We start from the raw sequence: 12,169 nt of genomic DNA on the forward strand, positions 1-12,169 counted from the left end.
ATAGATTTGATCCGTGATTGAATCAAACTCAAAGTAAATGCACGATAACAAAAAAACTAATTATATTGCTGTACATTTCATGCATGTGGACAATAAAGCTATTAAGCGTGAAGCTTTACATATAATTATAACCCTTATAAAGAGACTGAAAAAAATGCCATAAAAATCTTTGGTTTAACTTTATGATAGTAATAAAATGAGAGAATGTAATGATTTCATCTGTCACAATTCCAGGGTCATCATTTTTTATGGACATTGTATAGATTGTTTTTACTGTACCATCTCATATTTATTTCCTCAGTCATTAATTCAATAAGCCGAATAACATTTAAATATAATTTTTATACATTGACGGTGGTTCTTGAATGCACCATTAGATGCATGGATTATGAGCATTAGACCGTTGATTCGATTATTACATAAAAAAATGTGCTTCTTACAACACAGAAAATCTTCGACAAACAACAACTAGCCGACCTTGGCCCTAGCGATAACCTTCCCTTGGTGGTGACAAGTGAAGCGGTCAAGGATAAGTTTAGTTAAATATTATTGTAGAACCTGCTCTCACACTGCCCTCATTCGGGCTGCTGTCACTTTTCTGAGTGGGTAAATCAAGTCCCCATCTGTTGCATATACGACACAACATGCCCTCGCTGCTCAACGTTGAAACATGCGCTGATGAAGCAACTGTGACTTACAGTTGCTGAATGACCGCTTAGTTTAATTATTTGGCCACGTGGCTTTGGCAGCTGGTCGCTAATTGAGAGCAGTCTGATACGTAAAGCGTTAATATTTCCAAAAGGATGATTATTCTTACATGCAGCATTTTCTTTAGCTCATATTTATGGGTGCACTGCATACCCACTACATATGGATTCAACTGGATAACAATGAGAATTGTGCAACCAGATAAATAATGGTTGAAGTGTTGTGTTCCACGAGTCACAGTAGTCATGTAAGGTAGAGGGGGGGGGCACACGAGGAGATGGTGGGTGGGGGGGGTAGTGGGATGCGACATACACGTGAACCTACCCAACACAGCCCCAACCACAAGCAAGAACGTGGAAAGACGGGGGGACAAGACACAATACTGCTGCACAATGTGTTGAGATGCAGTTGCACTTTGTCGCACTATGGACATTGTCCTGTATTACCACGGTAGCTATTTCAGCCCGTAGTCCTTTACCCTTTCCCGTTCCGATGACGTACATGTACATCAGTTTTTATCCAGATTCCGTTCGTAATGGAACCAAAAGAATAACGAAAATAACTTTATCGGTTCCAAGGTTTCCACAAGGCCATGTGGGAGGGTGTGTGGCACAGATTGGCGCCACTACGATGGCACCTCATCAGTTATAAATTTAAATCACGCGTGTATTCACTCAAAGCAAATCTGTCACGAGGTAGAAGACGGCTCACCATCAAGGCGCAGGTAGCGAAAGCTGCGGAAGGCAAAGTAGTCCTCCATGATGGTCATGAGGGAGGTCATCTGGCAGAAAAGCAGCACTCGGTGGTTGCTGACTCTCAGCTTGGGCAGGATGCGGTCCAGTAGCTCGAACTTCCCAGATGCGCGGAATAGGTCAGCCCTGAAACCAGTTTATAAAGACATTGGTTAGTCGAAGTCAATGTACGTAAGTACGTTGAACTTATTTCGCACCATATGTAGCCAAACCGTGCTTATAGGAGGTGCAATGGAAGGGCAACAAACTAACACACCAACAAAATCAAAGTGTGTACGCCTCTCAAACGGGCACTGTCATAGGCAGTAGTCATCTCTGCCAAGCTTGAGCTCATGGTGGAATTCATATGGTAGGCGCCAGGATCACTGCTGGTCGTTTCCCACAAAGTGATGCTCATTTTGTCAACCTCGGCATTATGATGCGTTGAGTCAACTCCAGACAAGTTTAACTTCCAATGTTTTTCAACAAGAACTTTAAAATGTAGGAACACTGTAAACGTATGTAAGGAATTCAACAAAAATTTTGCTACCTCATCATTTTCAATTGTTTGCAAATGTTTTCAAATAAAATGTAGAGCTACGTCATAAAAACTCTCATTCGATCACCGTTGATTAACAAAACTCCCTCTCGTGAACAGTCAAATCTGACGGCTAGGGTGGAGACGATTACATCAGTTTCCCATCTGCCCTTGTAAGCACAAAAGTAGCATCAACATAGAACAGATGGTCACTTCAAAATGCCCCTTGACCAGGTGCAACCAATTGAAATCTGAGGAAGCCGAACTGCTACGTAACAGTGGTAAGGTACCTTCACACAACTTAAGAATGTGTGTGCTAGAGACAATACATTTATCCACGAGCATTTTGGTTCACTTAAGATGAAGTCCATAATAAAGGTTTTTTGGGTTAGATCCTGTAAATATAAATGCGTCATTAAACCTACCACCACCCAACACAGCAAATTAGTAATGTTTGTGATGTAAACAAAATGTGCCAATGAGTGACTACTTCAGCACCACCGGTATTGTTTGGAGAGTAAACCCACAATATTTACAATTCGAGCACGTTTCGCTGGCGATTGATTACAACCGGTTTCATCAGGCGATGAGCTAGAATTGTGAAGAAGTCCCGTTTCTGTCTTGAATGTAAGTCACCGACAGACATTCAAGAATGCGAAACAGTGAACCGGTGCAGGGTGCTTTTGGGAAGCATCCACAAGCAGGACCACCCAATGTTCCCAAGTTGTACAAGTGGAAAAAACACGCAAAACCGCAGTGCGACTGAATCTAAATGTTTCCACAACAAAAAAGTTCCCATGCTTTGCACCTTTACAATAACCTTAAAATAGGCACATTTAAAATTGCAACTATATTAAGCTCGTAATAATGTTAATATTACTCTCACCCTTGCACGATGCTGTTGGGGAAGCCAAGATGTTCCGCAAACGACTCCTGCAGTCCCACACACCAAAGCACAGTCACTCATTTGCCTCTCAAGACACGAATCAAGACACTTGCTCCTGGAAGAGTTTAAAATCCAATGGTGGCACGTGCTCTCTGAGCACGACTTGCTAGTTACCGCGAACCAGTGGCACATTTTGAATCAATCGCATCAGGGGCGCCACATCAACATCCTGGCTTTCATTAAGCAGCCTGCAAGGCCGTTTAACCATTGAATGGAAAAAGTACAATTACTTTGAATGCCAGTTTAAGCAATGGATTAATTAGGAATGAATTAAATTAAAAGATTGTATGTTGAACTTCTTTTGCACTGTACGTAGCCAACCACGCTAATCGGACGTGCGGGGGAAGGACGACAAACTAAACACGAAAAGCAGTTCTAAAGAAACAAGTTTTCAATCTATATTTAAAAGTGTATAGCTCCAGTGGCTTCCTAATATCGGAAGAGCATTCCAGACTGCCGCAAAAGCGCATCTAAAAAAGCTAACCCGATGGTTAGCCAAAACCCACCGCTGCGAGGGTGACCAGAGTTTTGCGCGACAATTTACACTCTTTGATGAGAGCAGCGAGGTATTGTGGTTCATTTGTGGCAAACACTTTGTGTGCAACGAATGCGGCCTTAAAATGCAATGGTTCAGCAACCGGAAGCCAAACATTGATTTAAGGTCAGGTAAGAAAATAAGACGAATATTCTTTGTTCTTTCGGTAAAGTCACGTAGAAGGGAAACAATAAAATAAGAAAAATATAAAATACAATTCTCACGACGTTTCGACTGCAACACAAGCAATCATCATCAGGTGTGAAAACCACAGCAAGAAAATTTGAAAAAAGGTCAAATTTGAAAAAAGGTCAAATTTTCTTGCTGTGGTTTTCACACCTGATGATGATTGCTTGTGTTGCAGTCGAAACGTCGTGAGAATTATATTGTTTTATATTTTTATTATTTTATTGTTTCCCTTCTACGTGACTTTACCGAAAGAACCAAGAATATGAATCCCTGCAGCCACGAAAGCTTTAAATAAAAAAATAAGACAAGTCTACTTTTACCAAGAAAACACCTTCAAGCAGCAGTTCATGGTTCACCTGGTTCAGGCTGCATACAAGGAGCTTTGATCATTTTCTCCACGCCTCCCAACTCCTTGATAAAACAATGCGTCCCGATTTATTTGATTTTGTTCCATCAGCCTACAATGCCTTCTGGACCAATGTTTTAGTTCACTATTTGCTTAAGAAGGTGACAAACTCTGTACTAAAATGAATACTGAGTATCATCAACACTAGAGCCTGCTGAAAAATATTAATGATTGGAATATTTTTCTCCCTCGCCAAAGTCTGCATGAAGGCCCTTCAGTTGAGGCAACTGCAGAGGTAAATTTCCCAGAATGCGCATGGCAAATTGCGACGAACTATGGCAATAGCAGTGGTAATAACAGCAAATTATAAACAATGTTTTAATTGCGTATTTCATTAAAAGTGACATAAACATCATTAATCAGGCAATTCCAAGGGGGATATATACACAAGCACACGAGTGCCAGTGCAAAACCACAAAGCAAAACTAAACGTAGCAACAACCCCGAGTCTCTTTTGCAGCAGACCCGCTCACCTCGATGTGCTGGAACATGTAAGGATGGTTTGCAATCTTCCTCAGCTGTACGATGGTGTTCATCAGAGTCTTGGCACCACCCTTGCCCTGTAGGTTAGGGGTAACACGTGTTGCTGGTCAAAAACAAACCTCGTTACGCGACTACTGCTATGCTGCACCCTCAACTCTGGGAACTGGCATCATCCTAGCAATATTATAATTTTATTGATAAATTCATTGTTTTCCTAACAGATCTTTTTATATATAATTATTAGTGCTAACATCGGCCCTTGTCGAGACTTAAACAATCACGAGTGGGTGAAAAGAAGATGTCCAAAGGGGTAAGCAATTGCTACAAGTGTGATATCTACAATGCCCTCTATCCAGGAAATCATGAACTGAATCTAAAGGACTCGTTATGGAGATGTTAGATCAAGGACCTTCACGAGTGTTCTTCATGGTGGAGAAAACCAGAGCAACCGAAGAAAACTCATCCATATGTGAACACAATACGGTCACAGTTCAGCAAGTTTGGGAGTTTTACAATTTATAAATGGTCTGCACACCAAGCCTTGTCTCAAAATGGAAAGTGGTATACGAGCGACTGCTTCCAGCCACACAATTCAACGTGCAAATTGGAGAAATATCGATGTATCACTCCCCAAGTCCCCACTTTATCAATATACATTGAGAAGATCGCAAAATATGGTCAAACACCATCATTTACACAACATGTGGGTGGTCTTTATCGGGCAGTGATTTGACAAAAGGTCTGTAAATTATTATCAGACGGTGTGGTGGCACTGTGGTTCTAGTACTGTGCAATGACCTTGCCGACCTGAGTTTGATTCCCTGTCACAGCTGACATCAGGGGTAAGTAAAATTTCAATCTGTCTTGGGGACCTCTACAACAACCCGCAACATGCACACACTCTGCAGCTTACACAAGCGGGGATTTGGTAAACTGTGAGATGAAGGCAAGTTGGTGGGATTTCTGTGCCGTACGCCCATGCAATAATGGTGTGGCACCTTCTTGTCCTTCTCTGAGCCATCGGTGAGCAGCACGCCCTTGGCCTGCATGTGTCGGTACAGCACCTTCTGCAGCGCCGACATGTCGCACTTGATCACGTACTCCACCTGCCGGAACGCAGTTTTAATAAACGAACAACGGAACGGTGCAGGTTTTTTTTACAGTTGCGCTGTATAGCTCCCGATGCATTATTTGTATGTTGAACTTCTTTCGCGCCATTACGCAGCAAACGGTGCTATTCTGAGATGCGAGGGAAGGACAACAAATTAAAACACAACTAGCAGTTCTAAATAAATTCGTTTTCAATCGAATTTAGGTTGTGCTGTGTTGTTCAGCATATCTGATAGTTTTGCTCCACGTTCTGGTAGCTTCCTCAGGAACTACAGTGTTCCTCGGGAACCACAGATACTGAAGAGGCTCCCAGCATGCAAAATGAATCGTCGGACTTCACGCTAAACAGTTCGCAGTTCCTGAAGAAGCTCCCGGCACATGCAGCGAAACTTCCGATGTCATTCAGAAAAATACACGGTACAACCAGAAATCACATCAGTGGTAATACAATTTGTTCTCTTTGAGCCACGTGAGAGAATTTGATTACACTTTGTATCTTGTCACAGGTAAGTGAAATGAACATTACAAGAAATCTGCAACAGGCGAGTCCGCACACTAGCAGATATTCTTTGCGAGTATTTCACCAACATTAACATACCGTGCGCGGGGAAAAAGATATAAACGTTCATCCATATTATAAATGCAAACGACTACAAGCAATTATGAATTTGATTTTAATTCGGCTTCTATTGCATTCATCTGAAAATGATGCACCCCGCATCCTCCTTGTGTGTGCCAGCATGTATATTTCTATAAACAGGGGTGACGGTGTGCTGTGAGATGATGTTGTTGGGCAGCAGAGGGCAAAGCGGCAAAGCCCATCCTTCAAGCCTCCAACTCTAACTCCACCCCCGCTTTAACAAACCCACAAAGGCCAGCGTAAAGCAAGGTCAAATAACCCCCCCCCCCCCCCCAATGCACGTGGTGTGGTGGTGGCCCTCACCCAGTGGTGGACTGACAACTGATCTGTACTCCATGGCATACCCAAAGTACAAGCCCTCCCCACAACATCCCACTGGAGGTACCCTCTCCTCGCTCATCCCGCAGGTCGCTTCTGAAAAAGAGCCATATATAACTCAGTGGGCCTTTCCTGGTAAAAAAAAAGTTTAGTTTAGTACTGCGCGCCCACTCTGGACTCGGCGTCGCCCGCCCCCGTGTGAGCACTACCTTCTCGGGCAGCTGGGACTCGACCTCCTTCTTGAGGCGGCGCAGGAGGAAGGGGCGCAGCACCTTGTGCAGACGGCGGATGATGAGGATTGTCTCCTCCTCGTTGAGGTCCACCTGTTGTGCAGCCAACACGCCACGCGCAAACCATCAAAGGACGACCCGCAGATCAACCCGGCCAACAGGCAGAGCCCAAGAGATGATAGAGATGGGACAGGAAGGCAGGTGTAGCATTTTTCCGCATGGTTCCAAACACTTTTTGGCAGTCCTGCCAGCGGGTAGACTACCAAACCATCATTATACAGTAAAACCTTGGATTGCGAGCATAATTCGTTCCGGAAACGTGCTTGTAATCCAAAGCACTCGTATATCAAAGCACTCGTATATCAGTTGTGATCACGTGACGCTCGGCAGACAAAGCGTCTATACGTACCACTCGTATTTGCAAGACCCTCGCTCGTTTACCAATTTAATATTTATCAAAAATTTTTTGCTCGTCTTGCAAAACACTCGCAGACCAAGTTGCTCGCAATCCAAGGTTTTACTGTATATGCTAGGCTTCCAATGGTTCACTGGGTCACACCATGACTGTCGCCTGATATGCAGGAGGTTGTGGGTTCGTGGATTCCATGCTGACGACCCTGACGCCTGCTGTATATTTGGAGATTGCGTGTTCTCCCCGTGGTCGCGCGGATTCTTCTCCGGGTTCCCTGGTTTTCTCCTCCACATTTAGAATCAACGTGCGTTTAGATTTGGTTGCTATACATTTTCACGTGATAAGCTACTCTGTTGACCTACCATTTGTGACTAGGTTGCTTCTGAAAAAGAGCAATATAGCTCAGTGGGCCTAACCTGGTAAAATATATTTTTTTAGCAGTTTACTCTATTAATCATAGTCTCTCTCGTACATATATTGTTTGATTTTCAGTTTGTTCAATTAGCCTAAAGGTAATACAGTGAAACCTTGGATTGCGAGTAACTTGGTCTGCGAGTGTTTTGCAAGACGAGCAAAAATTATAATTTGATAAACGAGCGATGTCTTGCAATACGACCAGTACGTACAGTACACGCTTTGTCTGCAGAGCGTCACATGATCACAACTGAGCAAATGGTTCTTCTCTCTCTCTCGCTGCGGGATTGTGGGTAATCATCTCCCATGCTCGGTCTCAGTCGGCGTGCCTCACTCGTATAGTCAACATCCGTGCGAACGTATACTGTTTACTATAGTGTTGTGACCACGTGTGTGTGTGTAAAGCATTTTTGTATTGTGTCCAAGTGTAGTGGCTGTTCTTTAGTAACTGTACTGCAAGTGAAAGTCATCCTACACAATAACCCTCCTCCTCTCTCTCGTCTGCCTCACACCAGCCACGATTAAATGTAATTAATAAATTCGATTACTTTATATTAAATTTAAATAATAAAAATATTAAAAGGTATTTTGTATTAATAATTTTTATATGAATACAGTATTTTTGGGTTGTGGAACGAATCATCTGATATACGAGTGCTTTGGATTACGAGCACGTTTCCGGAACGAATTATGCTCGCAATCCAAGGTTTCACTGTATTGTAAAAATAAAAACGGATTCTTACATGTACAATTAAATGCATAATATTTCAACCATAAGAATCGATTTTAATTTACGATTTGTGAAGTACCCTGTGAATACCACACGTATTTAAAGAATGCATTACATGAGTTGTCCAAAATTGCTGACAACAATACAAACATTATTATCAACTAGCCTTTTGCCAGTTCAAGGATGGGTGTATTGCAGTAAATCTGAAACTTGCAAGCGCAAAGCAGAGACGTGATATTCATTGCATCCATTCGTGTGCAATTTGTAAGGGCGCGGTGACACAGACCTATTTCATTTCAAGGTTATAATCCCTCGTTCATCATGACGTCCTTCTTACTTTGATGTCTCAACAGCGTTACGGAGATCGCGTGACACGAGGGTTCTGCCTTTGTAGTGAGGGTTGTAAGTTGGCGCCGAGGAAGGAAGGAGGCGCTTCGGCCCCCCATGTGGTGTGACATCACACCACATGGGGGCGACGTCACGTGTTAATGATTATTAATGAGGGGGGCTGTTCGATGTGGAGTTGCGTTAGCTGCTCATGATTATTAATGAGGGTAGGAGTGTGTTCCATGTGGAGTGACGTCACATGGAGATTTAAAGCTTTCGTGAGCGCAAGGATCCATACTCTTTGGTTTTATTCGGTAAAATCACGTAGGTAAAAAAAAATCGCGTTGTGATTTCATTTTTATTTTTTTACCTACGTGACTTTACCGAATAGAACCAAAGAGTATGACGTCACATGCTCATGATTATTAATGAGGGGGCTGGTCGATGTGGAGTGACGTCACAAGCGTCAAGAACAGACATTCCTGGGTGATTATAGTAGGTATAGTAATGGCAACTGCTTTCCACCACAGCAGTTATGTAACCTTCCTATGACACTTGACCATCGGCCAGAATCACATACTGGCTGAGATATATTTTGTTGACGTTTGACCATCGGTTCTATTTGCTACATTGGCACGTCATGAAAAACATCGGACAAGTGTGACCTTTGCCAACATTTCACTCTAACCATACAGAGACTACGTGTGCCGTGTTCATATCTGGCCCCGAATCCACAAGCACAATCGTTACTCACTCCTTAATAAAGACTTTTTTTGGGGGTTATAATGCATAATTATGTGTTGTTAAATCCGCCACCACCCGACACAGCCAATTAGCATGGTTACGTAAACAAAACGTGTCAATCAATTACTCCTTTAGCACACCGGTGTGTTGGGAGAGTAAACACACATTTACAATCGAGTGTGACGTTTCACTGGCGATTACAACTGGCTTCATAAGGCGATTAGCCAGAATTGTGAAGTCTTCTTCCTGTTTCGGTCTTAAATATAGTAGAGGCGATGTCATCACTGTGAGCCTCAGGTGCAAACACCAGAGGGTGGTTAATGTAGTCATATATATATATTTTGGATATCGGTCGCGAAAGCCTACGTGTTAAACCAAGCTACTCAATCCGCCTACAGAGAGCTGAACAATCGAACCTTTTCTCCCGTCAAGGCAAAGGGGGCGTTGAACCACTGCTCAAAGGTGCTGCAGCTCTTGAAAATGGTGGGCAGCAGGAAGTTGAGCAGGGCCCACAGCTCGGGCAGCTTGTTCTGCAGCGGCGTTCCCGTGAGCAGAAGGCGTCGTGGCGCGATGTAGTGCGTGTTCAGCACCTGCGCGACGTTCGGAGAGTCAGGAACCGGGAGGGGGGGGGGGGATCAAGAGTTAAGAGGAGGCTAAGCCGGGGGGTGGCAAACCTGCAGCTCCAGAGCTGCATACGGCTCTTTAAGGACTGCTTCCTGACGTTATTTATTAAGGACCACAGTCTCGTATTCACCAAGTGCATTTCGGCTCTTGAAGTATTGAGTTTATTTACCGAATTCGAAAAAAATGGGTCTTATTATTTTGGTTTCCGACCCCCTAGGCTAGACGGAAGAAAGACACGCGTAGTGTCAATCAATCAGTAGACACGGCCGAGCAGTAGCACGTTTGCCCACTTGATGGCAGGGGATCACGGTTCGAGCCCAGCCAGCCACCTTGGTCAATCTATCGGGTGCTTTACCTAAAAAAAAATGCACACCGTATGCTTTACACTTTCACTGAGGACACTGAAGATCCAGTGGCGTTATTAAAAAAATGGGTACGCCATGTGTCTGAGCCACGGTCAAAAGCTTGCGTAAATTAATAACAAAATTATCGCAAAGGATAAAATCAAGTATTGCACCCAACTGAGAAACTAATGCAGACTATACCTGTATGTGAAACATCACACCATTACGATAGCCTTGCACGATAAGAATGGGGCAAATACCACACGTACTAATGATTGTATTTGAAGTGTCGTGGAACTTAAAGCTTCTGCACGACTGAACACACGTTATCCCACAAAACACAGTCCATCATTAAAGTAACAAGTGTCCAAAATTCATATACCTGGGTCAGCTTGCAGTGGTGATTCTTCATTCTGTGTCCTTCGTCCACAATCATGTACTTCCAGCGGAGCTGCGTGGGCACACCGGTACAAAGGTGTACATAGCTTGGACACAACGACAGGAGACAAGTTGGTCCTAAGCCTACATTGTGGCACAGTTACGGTTGCAGCCTTGGGGGGGCAGCACGTGTCTCTTGCGTGTAGCCGTGGTACAATCGGAACAAATATTCTTCTAGTGTTCCGGGAAAAGTCCTGGCAAGATATAATTCAAAGTCGCTTTTGCCAGGCACACCGAGGAAGCTTGTGGAGGCCACCCCAACACGCGAATGGAATACGACTGGGAAAAAAGAGCAAAGGTAACAGCAGGCCGTGTCAGCACATTTCCGAGGCGATGGCTACCTTGGCCAGCACGTGCTTGTCCTTGATGATGTACTCGTACGTGGTGAGCAGCACGTTGAACTTTCCGCTGCGAAGCTGTGGCATGAATGCTCGCCGCGCAATAGGAGAACCCTGCAGGAATTCGCAGAGCGCACTTTGTGAGCAAAGCACATTTAAAATTCTGCCTCTTGTTCAGGAACTTGTGAAATATTACACCCCATTGTATGGGCAACACCTCATAGCAAGTCAACAGCGAACTCACTGTTATTTTTCTCTTCTTGCATATTTTTGTTATTAAATATTTTGTGCATTTGCAAGTATAAAAATAAAACATGTCTATGCTGTTCTCCAGATCTCCTTTTAAAATACAAATGCATCTCAATGGGCTCTACAATGACTGGAGAACATCTAAATATTTTTGCCACCGTTATCAAGAACATACGTACACACACTCATTACATGCATGAACGCGCTACAGCTCATTTGTCTGAAATGAAGCAGGCAGTGATATTACTTCTATCTATATTTTGCATCAGCAATAGCCACCTTGTAAGATATCTTCACCACGGATGGGCCCCATTTGTCAAATTCCATCATCCAGTTTGACAAGGTCCTGTTAAAAAAATATAAAGATTGTCAAATATATTAAAAAGGCCACATTAGTGTGATATGCATAATAGATTATCACCTTTGTGCAATTTACAGCCTAGTGAAAAGTTGAAGATATTACATACTACGCATAACTTAGATATAAAAGTGGAGCAAGAAGCAAAGTCATATGCATATACACAAAAGCAAATCTCAATGGACCATCAGTAGCAATGGGCCATTATAATTTTACAGCTTCCCAAAAATGTTATGGGGTTAGAGCGGTAGTGGAGTGGTTAGTGCACTGCAACATGAACCCAGTTTCCCAAATTCAATTTCCCAGCCAAGTGGTAAAATAACTGAAATGGTCCTGCCCCATGCCTCCTTCACCAAC

The 12,169-nt window shown here is 43.3% G+C and overlaps 1 protein-coding gene across 5 annotated transcripts in view; it reads right to left on the reverse strand.

Annotated features, from left to right (window-relative positions):
- The window catches only part of LOC116951859 (SWI/SNF-related matrix-associated actin-dependent regulator of chromatin subfamily A member 2-like), a 48,089-nt gene that overhangs the window by 20,030 nt on the left and 15,890 nt on the right, over positions 1-12,169 (reverse strand). For all 5 annotated transcript variants that reach the window (XM_032970661.2, XM_032970660.2, XM_032970663.2 and 2 more), the window contains exons 17-25: positions 11,734-11,800; positions 11,209-11,319; positions 10,812-10,880; positions 9,878-10,051; positions 6,814-6,927; positions 5,535-5,642; positions 4,527-4,613; positions 2,864-2,910; positions 1,420-1,586 (exon numbers count right to left, since the gene is read on the reverse strand). In XM_032970661.2, the coding sequence (XP_032826552.1) occupies positions 1,420-1,586; positions 2,864-2,910; positions 4,527-4,613; positions 5,535-5,642; positions 6,814-6,927; positions 9,878-10,051; positions 10,812-10,880; positions 11,209-11,319; positions 11,734-11,800 (944 nt within the window). The remainder of the gene's footprint in view (positions 1-1,419; positions 1,587-2,863; positions 2,911-4,526; positions 4,614-5,534; positions 5,643-6,813; positions 6,928-9,877; positions 10,052-10,811; positions 10,881-11,208; positions 11,320-11,733; positions 11,801-12,169) is intronic.

The sequence above is a fragment of the Petromyzon marinus genome, chromosome 44 (assembly GCF_048934315.1).
Source record: "Petromyzon marinus isolate PM22_M1 ecotype Great Lakes invasive population chromosome 44, UKy_Petmar_22M1.pri1.0, whole genome shotgun sequence".
NCBI lineage: Eukaryota > Metazoa > Chordata > Hyperoartia > Petromyzontiformes > Petromyzontidae > Petromyzon > Petromyzon marinus.